The sequence below is a fragment of the Micropterus salmoides genome, unplaced genomic scaffold, assembly GCF_014851395.1.
Source record: "Micropterus salmoides isolate LMB-PRFRI ecotype aquatic unplaced genomic scaffold, ASM1485139v1 Ms_hic_scaffold_8, whole genome shotgun sequence".
Taxonomy (NCBI): Eukaryota; Metazoa; Chordata; class Actinopteri; order Centrarchiformes; family Centrarchidae; genus Micropterus; species Micropterus salmoides.
Window position 1 is genome coordinate 34861087 of NW_024044570.1, and position 23744 is coordinate 34884830.

The window sequence follows — 23744 nt, forward strand, 5'->3', positions numbered from 1 at the left end:
TAGATACGTTTGATATGTAAGAAGTAACCGAGGCTGCCTAAACCCACAGAAATACTGTGGGGAGTTCTCCAAGACATTTGGGCCAACCTACTGCTGAGTTCCATCAAACGCTACAAGTGTACCTAGATGAACTGATGCAGTTTCACACAAAATATTGATTTGATTTTTCTTTTATTCACTCAAGTTGCAATTGGTAATTGACAAATATAATCAATGAACATTTCTATTTTTGAAAGCATTCTCACACCGGCCTTTTACACAGTATTAAACATGTTTCAAAATGTTACCTTTTCATAAAAGAAATGCCTTTTTAATGTTGGTGACAGAATATATAAACCAATAAATCAAATTTGCAGGTGCATGCTTTTCATTGGATGGATTAAATCAAAATCAAATCGGTTGCTGTTCAGCTCAAAACTGTCCACTAATTTACGGTTAAACTCTTTGTGATTTGAAAAAATTTGCTGACAAAACTGCAAAAAACAGTATACAAAGATATTTTAATAATATTTAATAATACATTGTAATAACACTGACAAATACTGGTCATGTGAAAGTCACGGAGTCTGACATGCTTATAAGTGAACCCTGGGTGAAACTGACCAGCCGTCATTTTTCACTCAACTCACGCTTACACAGAAGCTGATTAAATGTCCAAAGCAGCAAGCCAGATCTCTAAACAAATAAATCTTTCTGCTGTTTTTCCTGGGTCATGTCCTAGAGTCCTCTGTCCCCTCCCCGTAGTACCACAGTTGGATTTATTCGTTATGGTGGCAGACAAAGGTCACACATTTATCATTCACTCATATCAGCCTCGTTATTCTTCAAATATACACCTGAGCTCCACAGAACATGGCTCTCTTGGCTTGCACTTTAAGGTGAAATAGATTGTTGCTTTGGGGGCTTCTGCCCTGCAGCTTCTAGCAACCTTAAAAAACACTTCCAGTGCAGTGATGGATTTTCAGTTGAAGCAGTTATTCCAACCAGAAACCAAAATGCATCCCTTTCTGCAAGCCAGAAGAGTTTTCACAAATCATTCCTATCATCCATCTTACAGGTTCTTCTGTAAATGTTTTTGGCTTGTCCTGAGGATCTTCTATTCATTATGTGCCTGCCAGTTGATGTTGATGAAGGTTTTGCTGTCCATGCGGTCGATGTAGAGGACCCCATCCAGGTGATCCATCTCGTGCTGGAGGATACGAGCTGGCCAGCCACTGGCCTGCCAGGATACAGCTTCACCCTTCTCATTCAGACCTGCAGGGAGAACATGCAGAGGGACGAGAAAATGAACACAAACACATTAACATTCGCCTTTTAATGTGTCAGCTGATTAGACAGAGGAATTCATTTCCCATGAGAAACGTTGTGTAGTATCAGCTACCTTAATAACATGTTTCATACTCAAATGAAATACAAAGGCACTCCATTTTGATTAATTTACCCATTCATGTTTTGAATGAATCACAAAGCTAAATTTAATTCCACGTGTTTGTTTTAGCATGAACAGACGTAGTCACAACATGGCAAAAAGGGAAATACAGGGTTAAGCTATAAACATGCATACCGGACACTTCCACGGAGAGGTAGCGTGAAACTGTGGCAGAGAACCCTGAGATGCTCTCACAGGCCTCCTGAAAGAGCACAGTCCGTCCATCCAGGACCCTCAGCTGGGGGTTGACAAAGATCCTCAGGGGCTGGAGGGAAAGACCACGGACCTCCCTTGATGCAGGCGAACTCTCCTCCAACATCTTCTGAGGATATTCCAGGGCCAGGATGCGGAGTGGCACCCCAATCTGAGGTGCACTCAGTCCCACACATTCAAGTTTACGCATCACTTTCACCATAGTGTTGATGACCTGTTGGATCTCAGGGCTTGTTATAGCAGCTGGGTCAACAACAGCAGCATGTGAACGCAACACTGGATCCCCTACCTGACACACATGACTGTACGGAGGACTGGGAGGGGACATGATCTTGTGTTTCATGTACCGAAGATAAGAGCGCACCTTGACGTTGCTAGAGTAAGAGTGACTACAGGGTACAAGCGAGTAGGGTGAGATATGTGGAAGACGAGTAGAAGTCACTGCCCCAACACAGCAGCGAGGGGCTTTGGATGCACAAGGTCTGAACCCCATCCTGGAGAGTTGGAGCAGAGACACGCATGCTTTTGTGTTCATGGTGGAGCTGCAGCTGTGATGATATGTCACAGATCAGGGGGGTGACACACAGTTCTGAGCGAAAATCATACAAAAGGACATAAAGTTAACGTCAAATCTTGCCCTAATGTTTGATACAACAAACGATGTCCAAAAGTATGTGGTCAGACAAACAAAACAACAGATGTAAATGTAGAACATGTCATTCCAAAACCATAGGCTTTTAGCTGTTACTATAATAGCCTCCACTCTCTTTCCACCTGATTTTGGAACCTGGCTGCAGGGATTTCTGCTCATTCAGCAACAGCATCCGTGAGGTGCAACATGGATGTTGCTTTGTGCACCGGGACATGAACCATGGTAAACAGGAAGTATGTTGACATGGCTATCAACAAACACACCTTTGGCCATACTGCATCTTCATGTCTTTTTATGTGCTATTTTGAACATTACCATAATTAATGAGGAATTTTAAACCTCTATATGTGGAATTGTAATTTAATTATAGCATATTTCAAAATATTCTAACGTTGAGTTTTTCACAATATAAAGAAAATTCCAGGGTCTCTGTGTTTAACGTTTTACTGGCTGCACCAATGTCGAAACATTTAAATGGAGACGTCATTAGAACGTTTCAGTTATATTTATCACATAATATATCTGTCGGTTAACACAAAAGTAAATGTGATCACTTTGACGTTGCGCTTCCTCCGTTGAACAGAAAACTTAGCTTTGCAGCGACGTTACGTGAAACCCCGCCGACGGTGCAGGCAGGTGAAACAAAACATGCGCTCCCATCCAACAGCTACCACTAGCTACAAAGCTAAATCGTTAGCATATTAAGTTATATAAAAACACGCCACTAATGCTATTAACTAAGCGTAGTATTGCCATATATAAGACGTTGCCTATCTCTGTTACCTTATACTAACGTGTACGCTCCCATGCTACGCGAAAAGGACCACATTTTGAGTATTCAAGGTGAAAACGCAGAAAAAAAAGATATCCAGGGCTCAAATGAACTACTTCCAGGTCAAGAACGTTAAGCGGCACATTGCTCTTCATAATAAAAGTCTACACGCGTTATTTGCATTGTCATCTTAAGGCACCGTTCCTTAGAAACCTTTATTTTGACAACAAGGAAGTAATTTGCATCGCTTTTTTAAACGAAATGATCTGAAAACAGTCTCAGAACTGGGATGTTCAACCCTTCCCATCCTTAACTTGCCGGTACATGCCCAGCTCTGGTCCAGCTGGGGGGGGGGGAGTGATCGCATCTAATCCATGAATGGGAGTTTAAAAGGTCCATTGATACCCGGGGCTGTCTCCTTCACAAACCATGCGGAGCTGCGCCTTGTAGTATCTCTGAGCACCAGATGGAAGGAACAGAGCTGCAGCCGCTTGATCAATGTTTACAGAGCTTCCAGAAGTTACCGCTGTGGATCATAGAGTATATCTGGGCTCACAAGATGACAGATATACAGGAAGGTTGGTTTTCAGTTATTTTTGGATAAGATGTTTAACTTGCCTTTACCTTAAGCTTTGTATAATGACATTCTATGCTTGATTATTTTACCCGATATACGTTAATTATTGTTAAGTGAGTTAACGTTACACTTACTTTGGATCATTGCAGATGCAGATCAGACACACCATTTAAAACATATAGTTTTTCATGTAACGTTAGTTTGTCAGTTTTCTCTCTGTAGAGGACGATCTGAATGCTTCCACCACACATGGAAACTGCTCATTAGAAAACCCCACCTGCCTGCACGTTAACACATTTAAAATTAAATGAAGATTGGGGCCGTCACTGCAAAACATGACTCTTTTGAAAGTGACAGTTGTAATGAAAGTTAAACCAGAAGATGATGTGAAGTCATGTTGCTTCTTCACAGCTGTGGACCCTTCCACTTGGCCAGAAGTGGACTCCCAGCCTCTGAGCCTTGAAGATTCATGGAGGCTGCGTGTTGCCTCTGCTAAGGTATATTCCATTGTGAAGAACAGGGACATGGCACACTTTGAGAGAGTAATGGGCTTTCTGGAAGCCACTTACAGACTTCTACCCAGACTGGTGTCTCCCATCAAGCACATGAAGATCATGTTTGGCCTCAAGACCATGGTAAGGAAACAGGTGTTGGGAGGATTCAGTCATTCGTAAAATTGGTGCTACCTACATGTTCTGGCTGTAGTTGATCCTTGGCTGTATTTTTTAGGTTTAGTAATATTTCTGAATTATATTTTTAGTTTCCCGCTTTCTGTTTATCTCCTCTCTCTTGGTTATTGTCTCTCCTTCCAGGTCATCATGTGGATGCTCAGGGAGGGTCGAGGAATGATTGATACTGTGTTTAAAATCAGCCAGTTCTTCCCAAGTAAACTACCTCAATACCAAGATCGATGTGTAAGTGTCCAAATTGGAACAATCAGTTCTGCATATTTTAAAATCTTTGAACCAGATAAACACGCTCTTATTCTAAACTCTTCATGTAAATTACACTAATCACTAATATGTAATACGAAAATCTTACAAATTTCTGAACAGTAGTTTGTGTCATTTTTTTCTTGCACAGAGCCAACATGAAATGTTCCTGATGAGGAAAAACCACCTGGATTTCAAGGCTCTGGCACAATCACTTGCTATGGACAAGGACAAACTGGAAGATTATATTAAGGTTAGTTTGTGTCTGTCTATTGTTATAACAGTAGGAGTAACTGCCACAGTGAAGGATGTAAGACAGTTAAAGTGTTCATGTACATTTAGCATGTTCAAATGAATTTTTCCTCAGTACTTGGTAATAACAGTATAGTGTCATACAGCCAGGTTAGAGGTTATTTGTATAGCAATTATCTCGGCAAAGTTACAAGTGCTCCACAAAATGAGAATAAAACAAAGATAAATAACCATATCAAACATATAGATACAATATGACCAACAACACCAAAGTTACAAATCAGGCATGTTATCTATCTATGATACTATCATAACAGTATCACATTCTGACTTGGATCATTGGGAGTCAAAAGCTATGTAACAGCACTTGGGGCCAGGCATGTTTGGCCTTAAAAGTTATTAAAGAATCCTGTCAATTAATCAATCCTGAATTTAACTGGCAACCAATAAAGGGAGGCAAGAGTAGGGGTGATATGGGATCTACAACTGGTCTAAGTTACAATTCTAGTTAAAAGATTTAACTAAGCCATGTAAACATTATATTGCAATAGTCAATGTGTGAATAAGACTTTGTATGTCAGGAAAAGACTAAGCTGATTTCATTTTGGTTATATTTCTATGGTGAGCGTAGCAGGATTGAATGAGATTGTTAATATGTGGTTCGACATTCTGTATTTTATGTTGGTAGCCAGTGGACCAATAAACAGTTAATACAGTAATTTGCTTGCTAAGTGATCAAGGACAAAGATTATTACCTCTGTCTTTTCTGAGTTTACCTGCAAAAACTAACAAGGCATTAATTTCATTTATAGCAGTTAAACTGCACTGCATTAAACTCCTCAGCATAGCAGGGATAGGAGATCACATTAAAATTACAGTTATCTACTAATAAGTACTAATGGGATGTGACATCTCAGTGGTGTAAATAAAGGAGTGAACAAAGTTTTTTTTAATTAATGTGTCAAGCTGCATGCATATAACTCTGCATGAGCTTACAAGACCCCTCAAGTGAATATAAGCCAGAATGCTTCATATACATTTACAAACAAAACTACAAAAAATTTGGGTAATTTTCAAACTCAGATTTTCAGTTTCATGTCTACAATAAAATTCATATTCTAATAAAACATGTATAATAATGGTGAAATCAGAACAGTACTAAATAAATCATCCATCTAGCCTTCCTGGCTTTTGAGACAAAGTTAGCAAACTTAATCCTAAATAGATCTTTTTCGATCATGTGTACACCAATTAATTGTTGAGCCATTTTATGGACAATTGGGATTCTTAAGTCATACAAATTAATTCACACAGCCCACACATTCTGTTTTCCTTCTGAATGTTTTTGAATCTGCCAACCTCAATGTCCAGAGGAAGAAGTGAAGCTCTCAACTGTGAGATGCAAGATGTAACATATGATTCAGGGCCAAACTTTGTCTGACATGCACATATGTCCTTAATTGTAGCTTTGACAAGATATTTTTAAATACTTTTCTTAAACCTGAATTAAACTTGAATAAGTACATATCCACTTAATATGTATGTTTACACACACATTTATGGTGTGTAGCCTGCTGTGATTTACATAGAGTATGGGCTAGACCTGCTCTATGAAAAGTGCAATGAGAGAACTCCTGTTATGAACAAATACATTTAATTGAACTGTGATTGATTGTGTACTGCATATGCTATTGCATGCATGTAATCAGTGTGTTGATTAAGTACATAGCGCTTTTGTCTCTCAGCCCCTAACTGTGAGTCATTTTCTATCCAGTAGGGTGCACTACAGGTCTACATTTAAATATAAATCCTCATGGATATCCTGCAGTGTCCATGTACTCAGAACATATACACAATGGGGCGGCTGTGGCTCAGGAGGTGGAGCAGGTTACCTGTTAATCGGACAAGATACTGAACCCCGAATTGCCTCAGGTGGCTGTTCCACCAGTGAATGAATGTGTGTGAATGGTGAATGCAGATGTAGTGTCAAAAAGACTAGAAAGGTGCTATACAAATACGGATATATTTAATAATATATTTACAATTATGTAATGAGGAGGAGTAATGCTTGTTGTTTCTTCTTGTGGCCAACCACATATAAGAAACTCTAAACTGTGGGGGATAGTTCTTCCTAGACTGTGTAGAGAGTGAAGCGGAATGTGGCACAAAACTCTTCAACCTCAAACCTCTGGAAGGTAATTAAGTACACTGGGCAAAACGGTAAACAAAAAACATAATAAGAAAAAGATGAATTTATGAAAACTCGTACCATGACTGCTTCATTTATCCTGTAAATTAATCAGTCTTCAATCACACACAATTGTGCACAATCCAGGATATCTTTCTCCATGACATTATGCCCTGATTCATTTTCTTTTTAGCTTTTGGAATGTATAATTGAACCCAAAGTACGTGTCTTAACTGTGTACATATGACAGAAAGTCTGTTTCAGGATGCTTCCAGATGACATGTTAAGTGCTTGTTGTCTTTCAGAATCAGATGGAGAAGCAGTATGGTGAACATTATGCCCAGAAAGTAGAGGACAGGCTGCTGCACTATCTGCATGAGTTGGAGACTGTGTTACCAGGAGATACCTACATTGATAAGGTGCGCATTTTATGATAGTGTGCTTTGATTTGTGCTTGCTGTTTGGTGTTTCCTCTTGAAACTGTAGCCCAAAAAAGTTTTTCTATGGACTCCTATTGTGTGAATTATAAACACATGAACAATGACACATTCTGCATTCAGTAGTAGCAAACATGAAACCTTGGTTGTGTCAAGCTTTATCTTGTATTTTATATTAAAAAGCTCCATAGCCCCACTAGTGGTCAGAAACTCCACAGGGTATCTGAGAACATGAGCGGAACAAGAGGAACTGTAAAAATGACAACACTTGAATTGCCTTGGATGTCAGGATAGGTTTGTCTAATTTTTGCTTTAACAATGTGTGAACTAGATACTGAAGAAAGAAAGACCGGTGACTGAGGAGGAGAAGCTATTGTTGGAAGTAATTACCTCGGACTCCACGACCATAGCAACAACTCTAAAGAAGCTGCTGCACTGTGGTAAGAAACACCCGCTAACACACAACAGAAGTAAAATACAAATTTCAAGTTCACTTCATGTACATCTATTGCCTTGAATTGCCTATGGGGGACTCTATTAAAAACATAATAGACTGTAAAACTTAATTTATAAGCTCAGTTAGATGCATATGCCTTTTAAGATAAGATACTGGCCTGGTGTGGCTACACATTTTGACAAATAAACACAGGTCTCAATTAGAAGCCTGGTCTGTTTTTTATAGAATGTATAAAACCGCTAAAAAGACCACTGGGTCACCCTCTTGAACTTGAAATGTTTAAACTTTGGACATGCTACACATCGTTAGATAACTTACATTATCCACAATTCAATGGTTCAGTTAATTTTATGGAAACTATGAGCACCAAAATAATAATCATTCAGTTGTACCTGTCAGGTTTGCCAGACTCTCCCTTTCTCTCTCTCTCTCTCTTTTTATCTCTGTGCATGAAGTTGGCCTGGATGCGCTCTCTTCGGAGCTGGATCAAATAAATGATTTGTAATTGATATGATAGCCTCATTTTTATACAAGTGATATTCATACGGGTTGAAATAAACAATTTGAAAGTAGCCTATATCCTGTCTTTGACTGAGCAAGAGTTTTGTGCTGCAGCAGCTGCAGACGCCTGTCCAATAAACAGTATAGACAGGGCGAGTTAAGTGATTGAAGCAAATAAAAGCCTGGGCTATAAAATGTAATTCTACAATAGTATTATCATTTCCAATTATCCATATTGCATTTTCCTTTTCACATTCTGGTATGGGCTTCTATCATCATGGTAAAATATAAATGGTAAAGCTGACATTTAATTGTCGTACCTCACTGTACAGCGGATAATGTTCAAATGCTAATTCAAATTTGAAAATGAACATGAAATCTAAATCCCATTAATCCAGTGCACCCCTTTCATTTACAGCGGTGCACTCTCACTTTATACTCTCGACAGAACATCACAGTTGAATGTCAGCGTTGTGTAACATAATGAGTTGTCGTCGACTCGAGTAGTTCACCTGTCTCTCCATCTGCCGGATAGAATGGAAACACTTCCTTGCTGTCATCCTTATTTCATAGGCTATTTGAGGATTTTGGGGTAATGCATTAATAAAAAAAAATGAAGCCACTACAGAAAATTGAGATGAACATTTAACAAATGCAAAATAAGCTGCAATATCTTTTGTGAATTGGACCTTGAGACACGGCAGATAATGCATGCAAACCGCAGTCCTCCTTTATTTTGAATTCGCCCCTTAGTGTTGTAGATATTTTAGATCATTTTAGGTAGACTGATACTATGTGCGCATTTTGTTAGAATGGTGAACAGACAATTTTACTGGAACTACTTAGTAGGAGTTGTTTATGAAGAATGAATGGACACCCTACAGCCATAATACACAAAATGTAATAACAGTTATATATATCATAGTAATATAACTAGGGCTGACCCTGAATAGTTGAAGATTCAATGCTTTGGTGGGCGAAGCCTGATTGGACAGTAAATCTCACAGTCGAATCTTCGCAGCGGCGTTATGAAAGTAGAGTCATATTTTTTATCTTTATATTATTTATCATTTTGGCGATATGGGGGAGCTCAACATCTCATTTTACATAGAACTACCGGTTTTCTCTCAATAAGTTAATTTACAGCCTATTATAATATAAATTTTAACATATAATGCTGTAAAAAAGCTGAACCGGTGTTGTGCCGAGTTGTCCGCACCTCACAGGACGTTCAGATCATTTATCACCATTTAGAGCTACAACGATTATTTGATTATTTAATTATTTAATTAATCGACAACTATTTTGATAATCGATTAATCGTGTCAGGCATTTTTTTTTTAAGCAAAAATGTGAAAAAATTACTGGTTTCATCTTCTTAAATTGAGGAATTGCTGCTATTCTTTGTCATTTATGATAGTAAATGAAGAGTCTTTGAGTTTTGGGCTGTTGGACCAAATTGGACCAACAGCCCAATTGGACCAAAGAAGCAAATTGAAGACGTCACTTTGAGTATTTTTCACAATTTCTTGACATTTTATAGAGGGAACAATTCGTCGATTTAATGGTGAAAATGGTCGGCAGATTAGTCGATAATGAAAATAATCGTTAGTTGCAGCCCAATCAAAGAATATTATCTCGTTTTTAAACAGTTACCTGGAATAGACCCCCGAGGAACTGCGACGTGCGCACAAAACTCTCTCTGCAGCTTCTCAAGATAAAGCAGAGCTATCGTGTGTAACCCTCCCCCACCACCGCCCCACAAAAACATGATTTGACTATCAGTCTAGGCAAGACTTGACAATTCTGACTCGACTATGTAACACCTTAGTTGGGGACAGCCCTAAATATAACAATATGTTACACTCTGTCTTTACACCAATGGCAACAAAAGATTGTGTTTCTTCTTCTGATGATGATAATAATAATAATAATAATAATAATATAATATATAATAATTTGTTAATCAAAAAACACTGCCTTTCCGTTCCTTTTAGATGTTGCTTGCTGTCGTCCGGGCAGCGTTTCTCAGTCATCAGAACGGAAGGGAAAAAATGGAATGGAAATCTCTGAACTCTCAAAGTTGGCTGAGCATGGCAGCTCCTCAAAGGCTCTCCTCAAGTCAGTGGAAGTCAAAACTGCCTTAGAGTCGCAGCCAGAGGTTATTAGGCTAGGACAGGAGGCTGACCAACATGTGATCAAGGACAGCCCTCTTTTTTTGGAGAACAACATTGATTCAGATGTTACGAGACATCAACAAATGGAACAGGATGGCAAGGTAGACAAGAGGGTGGAGGAAGAGAGCAGTGACAAGGAAAAGGATAATATGAGTCAAAGAAGCAGGGACGATGTTCAGAAGACCGCCACCTCTCCTCAGTTCTGCTCCAAACACCAGCGATGGGTGAAGAGCATCCTGCAGGAGTGTCCTGACGAGTGCTCAGAAGAGTTGCTGCTTCAGGCCAATGTTTCTTCATCCCCCCTGCTGTTCCAGTCGTCCTCATCCACCTCTTCATCACAGGACCTCACACCCTCTGACCTCATACCATGCCCCCCTGACAAGCAACATCCACCTTCACAGACCTCCACCCATCTTCAGACAGCAGCCCAGGCATCTGAACATACAAACCCTGAAGATACGCTCAGCTCTAGACCACCTGGATCAGCGAGCGATATTTCTAAAATGGAACCTCTATCTCAGCCCTCTTTGTCCAGAGACAGTCTGCTGCCCGCCTATTTGTCGCCAGTCGTCCGGTTGATAGACATTGCCCGTGTCAGAGGGATCTACCCTACCTTTAAACCTGAACACACATCTCCAAATCACTTCACCACGTCTAGCAACGAACAGACAGCCTCCGCTTCCACTGCTCAGATACTAACCTCTCCACACCGCCATACCTCAAGGAATGACACCATACCTCAGAGAACAACGAAAGACTCTTCGTTCAACCAAACAGAAACTGTGGCCCCAACAGATCCCCCGAACACAACGCACAAAGTACAAACCGCTCCAGTATCTCAGGATGCCTCTACTTCTACCAGCTGTCCAACAACAAGTCGACAGTCTTTTTCCAGACTTTCAAGGAAGTTCAGACGGGCTTGTACTACCACCAGACCCTCACAGGTTATGGACAGTTTCAGTCAAAACCCTTTAGCTAAGCAGTTAGAAAAGGCCCCAACTTGTCCACCCTTGCCCAATGACTTCAATGCCTCTGGGCCTCCTACACAAGATGCTTCTATCTCTACTTCTCAATCAGGGACTCCATCCACGGTCTGTACCACCAACCAAATCCCTTTCTCTACTGAATCATCTCGACAAGTTGTCCCTCAGAACTCCATCAAACCTCATCCTCAGAGACACCTCAGTGCTTTTCCATCAAAGCCTGTCGTATCCTCTACCTCCAACTCTAATTGCATGGCTGTCAGGTCTGAGACCAGAAGAGTCCAAAGAACCCGACTGAGGTTATCGCTGCCTAGTCAGGCTGTGCTTCTGCAGTCCAAGCTACTGCAGCCCTATGTGAGTCTTACCAGGCTGAGTGCTCAGGAGTGTTACCGAGTGACCAAGGGGAGATCCTCAACCAGGTATGTAGAGCCTGTGGTACAAGGCAGCAATGATTACAACCATGAGGACGTGATGAGGGCGAACGAAGACGTTGCAGAAACTTCTTTTGATCCGAACATCCTTTACTCCAGCTGTTCTTCAAGCAATGACAGCGAGGACTCTCTGGTTTGCGACCCTGACTACAAACCTAGCATTAAAAAGAAAAGACTTCTTTTAGAGTATGAGAATGCAAGGAGCCTGAATCATATATGAGAGCATTTGAATATGGACTATAGCCCGACCAATACTGATATTTGGGAGTTTACAATATGATTATTACCTTGCTGGCCACTTTACCGATCTAGTTATAGACATCTAATACACATGTATTTATTGTTGCTAGATTCAGGTTTTGAAGCTGACATCTAGAGTAGAATGTTACACTTGTTAAGGCTGCACTAATAAATATTTTAAAAATAAGAATGGGTCAAATATGTAATGTGAAAGAGGTCCCTTCTAGTGATGAACCCAGAGAGAATGATCTCCGCAGGTCCTCTCAGCTCTACAGAGCATTTTAACGTCTTTCATTGTTTTGGTTTTATGGCTTTACTGACAACCACGATCAACCTAATTTCCAGCTACAGCAAGCAGCAGTTTTCTTTGAAAAAGCTCTGATAAAACCATTGTATGCTACTACAGAGAGTGAATATTAGAATAACATTCGTCAGGCGGACACAAACACGACTCCAAGTGAATGCTAATATTGCTCCTTGTCTGCTGGATGTGCCAACAAGTGAAGAATGAACAATTTTAAAAGACTGCTATTAAATAATTTTTAAAGAACATACATGACCTGAGATCTCCGGCTTCCACTTCTGATTGAGGAGTGCTGACTGTACTATTTAAAATAATAATAATAATAAAAGAAACAGACAAAAGATGGTTAATGTACATATTGTAACGTTGCTTCATGAATGCCTCATGACCTTGTGAATGTCTTTGATGCACATTACTGTGTGATCTAGCTCCATAGATCCACCATCAGTTCTCAATAATTATTGTAGCTTTTCCTGTAGCAGGTGTCTCTTGAATGTTTGAGTGTTTTGTAATTTGTCATTAAATCATTGACAAATCAGAATAAATGACCTAGTGGAGTTCTCAAGAAAGCCTTGTGAAGTGTTTTTTTTGGTCAGTCGGTACAACACATTGGTCCAGACTGAAATATCTCTCTGCTACTGTTGGATGGATTGCAAATGGATTTTATGAAGACATTCATGGTCTCCAGAGGATGTTCCTGGCGCCATCAGCAGGTAAAAGTTTTCACTTTTACATTACTTTGTAACATGAGCAGCGTATTCCTACGGTTAACCTTGTGATTGGCATGCCCAAAGGTAAAAGAATTGCAGCTGTGATAACTTTCCAGAGGTGTAAAATAATTTCTTTGAGTATAAAACTGTTGTACAGTGTTTTTACATCTATATCTGCACAACTAATGGCATTCCCATCATCCTCAGCTGTAGTTTGTGCTCAGTTCTAATCAGCAAATTTATAATGCAAGCTTTCTAAGCTAAAATGGTGAACATGGTAACATACCTCTTAATTTTAGCATTGTCAGTGTGAGTATGGTAGCACCCTGTGCACCAGTGAGCTTAAGTACAACTTCATGGACCTGCTAAGATGTCTGTGCTGCTCTCATAATGCCCTATTTTTGTGATATTATCGTGCTGCAGGTATACAGTTTTTTCAATAAAAGTCTATTTTTTGGCACAAAATACTCCCACTTAAAACAATCTTTAAGAGCCTTTAAGTTGTGTTATGTGTCTATAAAGCAAAAGGGTGAACTCACCTGTATACTGATGTTAGGCAGACATGGACCGATACGGTATCCCATGGGCCGCCCACTAGGAGTCACGTCCTCTTTTCTTTGGCGCGTTATGTGCCTGTCTCCTGAATCAGCCAATCAACAGTGGAAGACAGCTCTGTATGGTGGGGTGTGCAGTGGCACGACATGACACCAACTGTCTGCATGATGGTCAATTGTGTGAACACAACTGTGGACGAGGGCAGCAATCATCAAAGCACTGAGGTCAACAGTAACCCTCTCTGTTTGCATATGTGTATTTACACAGTGCTGTTGAGAGGAATAGTAGATGGGTCCAGCCTCTGTGGTGGGGGTAAAATGGGGACACTGGTTACTGACTTTTGACCTGAGGTTAGATCAGCAACTGTGCCCTTGAATGATCCTGGACAGAAAGATCAACCCAGAACGAGTATAGGAAATCTGTTGCTTTGACTGTAATAAGTGCTGTAATGGACTTCACCTGGACCTGAAACTTTTCGTTTGGCCATTCAGTCATTGAAGAATGTTGTTCTTTACATTTTATGATAACTTTCTTATTGGACAAATGGACATCTGGAGAGTGATTACACATTTCTTAGCCAGTAACTGAATTGAGATCTACAATTAAAGAAACCTGGAAACTGAGTTTAGTAGTTTGGAATTAATTCCTCTGTGTCTTGTGAGGGTAATGAAATCCACTTCCCAGTGCGAGTCTGATACCTGAACATAATAAAATGCATTCATATAAGTTCAAAGGCAGTCAGAGAGTATTTCTTCATTCATCAAAATAGAGACAGACCAGAAAGTGTTTTTCATCAAATTGGTATTGTTTGCAGGAGCTGGAAACGGGTAAGTACAGGAATGATTTATGTTCTTTTGTGTGCCCCTACATAAAAAGAGAAAATTGTATTATTTGAGCATTTGTCATAAAATGCCACTGAGCTGTATTGTGACAATATTGAGTTTTTTGAGGAACTCAATAAAGAATTTACACCCGCTTCTGAAACGTTACTGATTAGCAACGAAAAATTTTGTGAGCAGTGAGGAATCCACATTATGTAGTAATTTTATTTGAAAATAACAGCTTAACACAGTTATGCTGTCATTCAAACAGTTTTTGAAAGCCATTCACATGCCTTCCCATTTGGCTATTGGTGGAAACAGACTTTCCTCATCCTCTAAGGCACTACAATGTTCGTCTTTGCAACCTCGGGTTCTTTTGCCTTTTTTTAGGCCGGTTTGCTTTAAATCCCTCCTTCATGTGTTAACCCATGTTGCACTCAGACTCACACGTAGGGAAAGGGTGAATTAATCTTGTGATTTGAACCCAGTGGTTCACTCCAGCAATAACCACAGTGATTCAGTAAGTAATGGTAAGTAATTGCACTGTGTGCTTACAAAACAACAAGGACAAAGAAGCAGTAAAACTACATATCCTGCCATTGCCATCAGGTCTGTTTCTAAATGCAAATTGACTTCGTACATATGCCCCCAACTCAGGGATAGACATGTTTGCTATTGCAGATATGTCAATAAGAGCATTTTGTTATTGTAGATGTGTTCTCAAAGTGGGTTGAAGTTTTCCCCATAAGAGAACAAGATGCTGCAACAGTGGTAAAATGTCTGAAGAAATAATTCCTAGATCCAGTCTTTCACAGGAAATTAATAGTAAAAAGGGGACACCTTTCACTTCTAAGTCACCCAACAGCTAGGAGTGGATTAGAAGATGCATGTTCCTTATCACCCCCAGAGCTCAGCACACGTAGAGAGAGAATGAATGGCCAACTTGATGAACAACTAGGTGCCAAAGAGATCCGAACAAGACAAATAGGGGCAAGGACATTTATTTCATCCTCCTGGATGGCACCATGAGAGGATCACCACAGAGCGTGACACAGAAACATATCCTAATATTTTACACATGATCCGAGAGAGGGTCCAAAGAAACCTCACATAAGAAGAGAAAACACTTGTCACTGGAGATCAGAAAATGGCAACATGCCTTTTATGATACAGCTACTTTAGCATTGCAAATGATGGTAGACCATGCCAGTATCAGTAAATTGTATGCCATCCTCATCTCACCAATGCAAACTCCCATTTCACACACCGAAGGTTTGTGATTTTTGGTTTTTGACTGGTCTGATTTGATTAACCAATTTACTGAGGTTAATGAATGTAGTTATTTTCCAGTTCACCACTCAGCTCCCCTCCCGGACTCACAGCGGAGGGTATTTGATTTCCTTGTATTGCAGGTTAATCAATATCATTAAAACTCAGGTGTTAATATTTCCAAAATACACAAGGTAGTAAGTTTCACAATACCAAGCTTCCGTTCAACATATGCTTGCATTAAGCTTAAGACAAACGCATTGCTCATAAGTGACAGGACCAAATACCTTAAACTGAAAGCCTGGGCTGAGTCTGCTCCGTTGGGCATCTGTCTTATCTCTAACCTCTGAAAATGTAACCTTGCAGGAAAAGCTAAAGACTGTTCAGTACCACTATAGTGCTAGATGTTCATTAACTCGGATCCATCCAATATGGTTCCCATACGGTCCAAGACTGCAACATTTGAGATATTGCACTTTTTCCAGTATCATCAAAATGAATGTAACCTCTCCACCGACCATCCCATATTGTGTTTACATGGTGTGGGGTACTAAAGTGTAAAGATTCATCCCTGTATGTCCAGAACAAGGTCTGTGTTACTTACACAGAAATTGCTTGACTATATGAGCTGCTGCATAATGTAGTTGGTTATCACCACCTATTACTAGTATGTTTGGTCGATATTCACCTACTGTTTACAGCGGTTGATTAAACTTAATTTGTATAAAGATTACTACAATCTGTTGTATGTATTATGGTTCCAGTGTTGACTCCCATACAGAACTACAGCAATATAGCAATAAAATAGGATAGTAGTAGAAGTGTATGTATCACCAACTGTAAATGTTGTGAACATCAATGCCCAGGTATAAGAACAACAAGGGACTGTTAGGGACATCAGAGTGTTATCTTATGGTTCCTTAAGTTATTATGGGTTACTGTATTCAAGACTGGAGTGCACTGTAAAAGAAATCATTACTAACAACTGAAATGTCTATATTTGGGTATGGGACTGTAAATGCTATTCTGCCACAGATAATGTAAGGTATTAAGATTTTCTTGCGTTATTCTTAAAACTCAGCCAACTAATTGTTAATGGAATGTTTGCTAATCGCTATTATCATGCATTAGCATTGTATTTACTTATTCAAGATTAACTGATTTATGCTTATGACTTCGTTAAACACTGAGTGCAATTTGGTCTTTCCTCTTTTTGTCATCCTGAGGGTTGTTCCTTTTACAATGTATAGTTAGTGTAGTTGGACGCTTTAGGTCCCTTACCCATTTCTTTACTGGGTTGGGATGTTTGGCCCCATGTGTGCCTATGACCTACAGTTTGACCTCTGTCAGGGATTTTCACAGCTTGGTACTGCTTCTCTGAACATGACCACTGTTAGACTACACCAGATGGAACTTATTGGAAAGATTGGAGAGACCAGATGGAATATGTTGTGTTGGTGCTGACCTTATGATCAGGGGGAAATACAATTGAGCACACTGTTGAGAACATGAAACAGGCTCGAAACTTTTAACCAGAGAGGGCAGTAAAACACTGCAGTTCACCCTGATGTTCCACTTACAATGACCAAATCTGATCGGAGACCCCAAAGCTATATTTGATTTAGCTCATTACTGACCGTTAGCTTATCAGGTTAATTCAAAACATTAACTTCTATTATTTACTTGCAGCCAGTGGTGGAGGAAGAATTCAGATCCTTTTCTTAAGTAGTAATACTACACAGTAAAAATACTCTCTTGCAAGAAAGAGTCCTGTATTGAAAATGTTACTAAAGTAATAGAATGTAAGTATAATTAGGAGAATTTACATACTATACTAAAGTATTAAAAGTACTCAATGCAGTCCCCTGTGCCTGTTAATTATATATTATATTATTACATTATTATTACTCATACATTAATGTAAAAGCAGGAATTTGCTGTTGAAGTTAAGGTGGAGCAAATTTCATCTATTTTCTTACATTATTTTACTTAGTAAATGTTTTGAATGCAGAGCTTCTACTTGTAGTGGAGTATTTTTACAATATGGTGGCCACTTTTTATTTGAGTAAAGGATTTAAATGCTTCCAATACTACAAACCACCTACCCACAATATGATGTTAAGTAACAGTAGCTAACCAACATTAATCAAGCCCATACAAGAGGAAGTGGTTGCTTCTTGTTCCCTGCTCTTATTTATTGCTGTTCATGCCGCATGTATTTTTTTGTGCGCACAGGTGCCATCACCAGCAGTGAGAGACAGAACCAAGGCTCTGGTCCAAAGGTTCAAGGGGTATACTGTGTGCAAAAAAGTCATTATATAATTCCCTTATAAAACCACAGTCCACCTTAAAACAGAATTTATATGATGACATTCACAGACTTTAGACAATAAACCTAATATACTGACAAGCAGAGAGAAGATGGAAATCATAGGATCATGCTTGAATTGATGATGTCATATTGCTCCTTGGGTACATATCATTTACATTTTAGCTACTACATCCAACAGTCCAGCAGTTTTATTAAAATGTATCAGAAAAGGCCTCAAATTCAAATGTGGAACGTCAAAAAAACAATTCTATTTTAGGGTGGAATTTCTTTTGTATCTATTTATTTATTCTCAGACGTACTAACTGTGTATGTTCACTAGGTTTTTCCTTGTATCAATATTGCATCAGATGCATGGGCTGTTGCATGTTACCACCTGATTTGTTTTTAAAGCCTCTGTGTGGATTTTAGTGCCCCACGTCGGTCTCACCTTGTTTATTAGTTGAGCTGAGATCAGAGAATCAGCTCCCCAAAAAAAAGCTTTTTCTTCAGCTAGTTAAAGGAACCAGTGGGGTGCACCCCTCTAAGTTGTGGGCCCAGCTATAGTCTTTCATGATTTCCATTGAATCTTAATGATTTTGTTGATCTCCTGTCTATTCCTCTGGCACCGCCAGCGGTCTAAAATTTTTGGTTTAGAGTGCAATGTGTCAACAACTAATGACTTGTCATTAAAAGGTCTTTGTTGCAAATTGTAGCCACAATTATTATTATTAGTCCCATATTATTATCATTAATAAGGTTATCATTAGTAGTACTATTTTGATTTCATTTGTACTGCTGTCTGTACCACTGCCAGCTTTCCTGTTTTGATATTGTGTTGGGCTGCTTCTCTCTCTCTCTCTCTCTCTCTCTCCTGCTTCCCATTCTGACACTGGGAGCTGTCCCATTGGCCACTGAGCATCTCCACTAGTGTTGTTGGTGGGTCAGTTAATGAGACAGACATGTTAATGGTAGATCTCTGTCACTCATCCGATTTCTTCACTCACATTTACCCTACCAATTTGGATTTATACTGGAGACTTTCTGGTCATGAGACCACCTTATTAAACCTCCATATTGCTGTCAATGAAATGAGAATTACATTCATTAAAATGCACTATGGCCGCTCTGCTTTGCCTTACATTTGTAACACCATAGCATGTAAATGATCACTTTAGTGTTGCTAAACCCTTACTACTTGTCCTGAGAGCATGTTGACTCCCCTGACCAAGCTGATTTATGAAACTGAGTGGTCTTCCCGTCATGGAGCAATGACTTTGCAGTTTTGGATGAAAGCTTAAGGGCCCCACAAGCAGCCAGAACCTCTCACAACAACGTAAACTAGTCCTTTGCTCATGTCTATGGATCAGGAAATACCAGATACATGTTGGGTTGGGTGTTCTCAGACAAGTGATGGGATTTGTGATTGTTCATGGGATACGTCAATAATTTAATTTTTTTTAAATTCTTTTTTATAATTATAAAAAATATATATAATTTAAGTACAACACTTTTCTGTATTCTCTATTTTGCCTAGACTGGTATTCTGCCATTCAAAGCGGCTGTAAAATGAACAGGACTGGCTATTGTGTAAGGAGGAGAACAAGTTTTCCATAGACCTGTTTTTCCCTCACTGCCAGCCAGTCATAACTGAAGGAAATGTGATACCTTTGATAGAATGCCCAAATGCTTTCAGTGGCATAACAACACCATCATCAGTGTGTTTTGTCTGACATTTGTCTGTCTGACATATTGATTTGACACAACGTGACCGGACAGTCTAAAGAATCACATCCGGCAAACTCTAACACGCATGAAATCATAAATAAATAACGTTTTGATGACGCAGGTATAGCCTCAGTATGTCATACCCATCATGAATAAGTAACTTTGTGTTTGGGCAGGGAACACCATAGAAGCAAGGAGTATTAACTGCAGTTACTGTTGCTGTATATTTGTGATGCAGTTTCAGTTCATTCCATCCATTAGATAAGACAAGTCTAATTTTATAAAATGTGTCAACATATGTCAGTGGACTTTTTCATAGCAAACATTTTAAATTGAAAATCACAGGTGTTACTAATAAAATTAAAGCAGCTATCATCTGTATCTTTATAGTAACAGTAGCACACATAATTACTTGTGAAAGGAGCCGGCAGTAGGGATGAACCCACAGAATTACCTGACCTGTTATTCACCTCAACTCAGTGGAGCTTTATTGCATCTTTCAGGAATATTTCCCCATGTTGCGTTTGTATCACTTTGCCCAATATTGCATCATTGCTATCACATGAACCATTAGCTTAGCTGGCTAACATATAGGTTCTCCATTTAGCTGCCCCTCTCTTAATTGTATGTCTATAAAGTGTCTTTGTGAAACATTGTGCAAGTGTAATAGAAATAAAATGGACACACTTGTGGAAATCTAGAAACTCTGTGGAAAAAAGTTTGAAAGAAGGGGAGGGTTGCCCTTTATTTTTTCAGGGTAGACCAACAGCCCCTCCAAAGGTCTCTGCACATCCATATATTAAGGATTTGAGGCAGTGCTTGAAGTGGAAAGAAATAGGTGCCAGTACTCCCCCCATCCTCATCCTCAAGGTGAAACTAGTAAATATTATAACTGGACTATATTATTATATCTACTATGTTTGATGTGAAACATAGCCCATACATACGATACCACCAGTGCTACTGAGCTTAATGGCAGTGCAAGACCCAGTAGACACTGATGAACTTAGTTCTCAATAAAAAAGACTGATAAAGTGATTATGAACCAAAGCTTAAACCTTTATTAACAGCCAGACAAGAGATTAAGAGACAAAACAGTTGATAGCATCACTTTTCTCAACCAGCGTCTTTATGAGTGAGCTAAACATGTAATGATAGAAAATACTTTTAATGTCTGAGTGTCTTTTTGGAAAAGTCAAAATGTCTCTGTCAACCTGTGCTGGTTTTACTGCTCACCACATCAACGTGTAACTGGTCATTAAGGACTGATGGCCAGTCAGCTGGATCCACTGGAGGAGTAGAAACTGCATCCCATGTGGTAGTAAGCACGATGGTACTGCTCTCCACTTCAGTAGGCACAGGTAGACCTATGAGTTAGAGAATAACATGGAAAATAAGTAATTTTAGTAAGTTTGACGTGTTCATGCACTGAGTGTTCCTAGAGGTGAATAATTGTTCAGTTATTGTTGATGTAGGCCTAAACTTACCAGCACTGTCATCTTCTTGGATGAAACCAATGATGGAGGTAGAGGTGGAGGCTGATGAAATAATAAAATGTGGGCCGGTACGCACTTGATGGCAGCTCACATTAGGCCAGGGGTTTTCAAAGTGTGAGGCGGGCCTCCCTAGGAGGGCTCCAAACAGTTTCAGGGGAGGTTCAGTGAATGGAAGTGAAACAATATTGCATTAGTTATTGCTTTAGTTATCAAAAGGAGATCACATAGAATAGCACAAATGTGTGAGAGTTCAGAGAAAGTGGTTTTTGAGAACTGTGATTTCCCCCATCGGAGTCAGAAACTACTAAATGCCTTAGGACCAGTATTTGGTGTAGTCAGAAGTTATGTCAAACAGCAATATTAGGCTATTTTGCAGAGCCGGTGTGACACCAAAATGTGACAGATTCTGTGACCCAAATGCCAAGTAAAGTATGTCAGAGGCTTTGTTGTGTGATGTGAAGCAGCTGCAGTTTGGTTGGGTTTAAGCTCCAAAAGTACTTGGTTTGGTTTAGGGACCAAAAGTACTTGGTTATGGTAAGGAAAAAATCATCGTTTGGGTGTAGTCACAGAATCTGATAGGTCACAGATTTTGGTGTTACACAGGCCCAGCCACTAAGCGACCATTGCGGTGGCGTAGGGCCCCGTGGCCAGCAGAGGGCCTGCTACAGTCACTGCTTGATAGTGGTGGGAAAAAATCACTGAAAAAAGAAATGTAAAATAATAAAAATAAAATGAAAGACAGCTCTTTATATTACGTACCATAATAAGCATAGTGGTTATTTAATTTAGTTATATAGGCCACTTTGGAAAATCAGCTGTGACCCTCAGGGTCCATCAGGCTTGATGTCTGACAAGAGAAGATAATATTTGTCTGGACATGTAAAAAGACAACAGAAGAGAGGAGGCAAGAAGATAAAGGTACGTAAGGCCACAGGCTCCATTTTCCTATGCCTGTATTTTTAGATAATCTGCACTAAAGGTCTTAGTTAGCTGCGCTGGTATTAACAATGACCGCGATTAGCATCACAATTTTTACAAACTGCATAAACGTATAGTATTAATATTATACCATAGTATAGGATTAACTGGTATTATTAAAGTCAGTTGATTAGGTTAATAGTTTTACTAGCACATGGGTCTTCTTCAATTTAAGCCATTAGCTTATCTTTTTTCTATCTAACTATCTCTGAAGCTGAGCTGTTCAAATCTAAAGTTATAAAGCATTTAACAGAACAAAACCATATAGGTCAGGTTTCAACAGGTCATATCACCCAATAAGCTGATTCTGCTGGTAGGTTATTTGTTTTAGTTAAACCTACAGAGATGCCCTGTTCTTTCATTATATGTCAAATCTGTCAGGTAGGGAGTGTGTAGTAGCTATTTTAAAGGACTGATTGTTGAGAAATATCATGGAGCCTCCTCCAAAGCTGCCAGTGTTGAAAAGACATCTTATCTAAAGTCACTTTTTAAAAGGAGACAGCATCAATCTGGCAGATTGTCTTGAATTATAAGATTGTCCACATCTAATAACACAAGTAAGTCATTTCAGTTCAGTTGATTTATCTACATTTTTTTATTATTTCATAGCGGGTCCATCAGCCTCCACCTCTACCTTCCCAAGCTTTGTCTGAGGGGAGGCCTGCAGTCTCAGACTTTGAAAACCCCTGCATTAGACTATCGAGTCGGCAAAAGTCAGCCGCTGTCATCTCGAACGCACCTAATGTCTCCATCACTTTTGGAAAGCTTTTGTTAAAGATCTTCTGAAAAACAACTTGCATTGAGAAATGTTAAATAACAAATGACACAATGCACAATAAGAAAATATGCAATGGGGCTGAAAAATAGAAGAAAGAAATGCATTGTCCAAAAGCTGATTACTGCGTTATATTCCATTATATTTTTAGATTTTAAATTGTCACCTGCCAACTTAATTTTGTTTTCCTTCATGTAAATAAAGACATTTCCATTAATTGGTGCAGAAAATGTCTCCAGAATGCAGGAAATTAATTGTGTTATGCTCAAAGTCATCCCACCCCTAATCTGAGCCCTTATGTCTTCACAACTTTACAACACAAAGTGATTTTTCTTGCACAATATTTTAAAGAATGACAGGTAGGCACTCTATCCAAATAAAGTGTGACCTGTAAATATATTAACATTATACTAACAGTTGTAATATTTACTAGTTTCACCTTGAGGATGAGGATGGGGGGAGGGGAGTACTAGCACCTATTTCTTTCCACTTCAAGCACTGGGTAGTATGGTTCTGGTTAGTGATGTAAGAGGGGTGTAATGGCACAACCCTCAGCCTC

At 39.4% G+C, this 23744-nt stretch overlaps 2 protein-coding genes across 5 annotated transcripts; one reads left to right on the forward strand and one right to left on the reverse strand.

The window, feature by feature from the left end:
* Window positions 1–154: 154 nt before the first annotated feature.
* On the reverse strand, window positions 155–13964 carry pdf (peptide deformylase, mitochondrial). 4 transcript variants are annotated; one of them, XM_038705207.1, is made up of 3 exons: window positions 13795–13964; window positions 1565–2231; window positions 155–1254 (listed from the first exon to the last, which is right to left on the reverse strand). In XM_038705207.1, exons 2-3 carry the CDS (start codon window positions 2175–2177, stop codon window positions 1097–1099), a joined length of 771 nt encoding a protein of 256 aa, XP_038561135.1. In that variant the 5' UTR covers window positions 2178–2231; window positions 13795–13964; the 3' UTR covers window positions 155–1096. The 4 variants fall into 4 exon arrangements, with proteins under 4 accessions (XP_038561135.1, XP_038561134.1, XP_038561133.1 ...); XM_038705206.1 differs by lacking the exon at window positions 13795–13964 and adding an exon at window positions 11936–12072; XM_038705205.1 differs by lacking the exon at window positions 13795–13964 and adding an exon at window positions 3078–3194.
* Window positions 3200–12428, forward strand: LOC119893208. The gene is made up of 7 exons (XM_038705200.1): window positions 3200–3644; window positions 4055–4278; window positions 4456–4557; window positions 4727–4828; window positions 7321–7434; window positions 7784–7892; window positions 10408–12428. Exons 1-7 carry the CDS (start codon window positions 3533–3535, stop codon window positions 12219–12221), a joined length of 2577 nt encoding a protein of 858 aa, XP_038561128.1. The 5' UTR covers window positions 3200–3532; the 3' UTR covers window positions 12222–12428.
* Window positions 13965–23744: the final 9780 nt, after the last annotated feature.

Excerpts from the sequence above, each read along its gene's own strand:
- pdf (XM_038705207.1), bottom strand. The coding sequence starts at position 2,177 with ATGAACACAAAAGCATGCGTGTCTCTGCTCCAACTCTCCAGGATGGGG. Across the intron at positions 1,255-1,564 it reads CCTCTCCGTGGAAGTGTCCG|GTCTGAATGAGAAGGGTGAA; the intron begins GTATGCATGTTT and ends TTCTCCCTGCAG.
- LOC119893208 (XM_038705200.1), top strand. The coding sequence starts at position 3,533 with ATGGAAGGAACAGAGCTGCAGCCGCTTGATCAATGTTTACAGAGCTTC. Across the intron at positions 4,279-4,455 it reads TGTTTGGCCTCAAGACCATG|GTCATCATGTGGATGCTCAG; the intron begins GTAAGGAAACAG and ends CTCTCCTTCCAG. Across the intron at positions 4,558-4,726 it reads CTCAATACCAAGATCGATGT|AGCCAACATGAAATGTTCCT; the intron begins GTAAGTGTCCAA and ends TTTCTTGCACAG.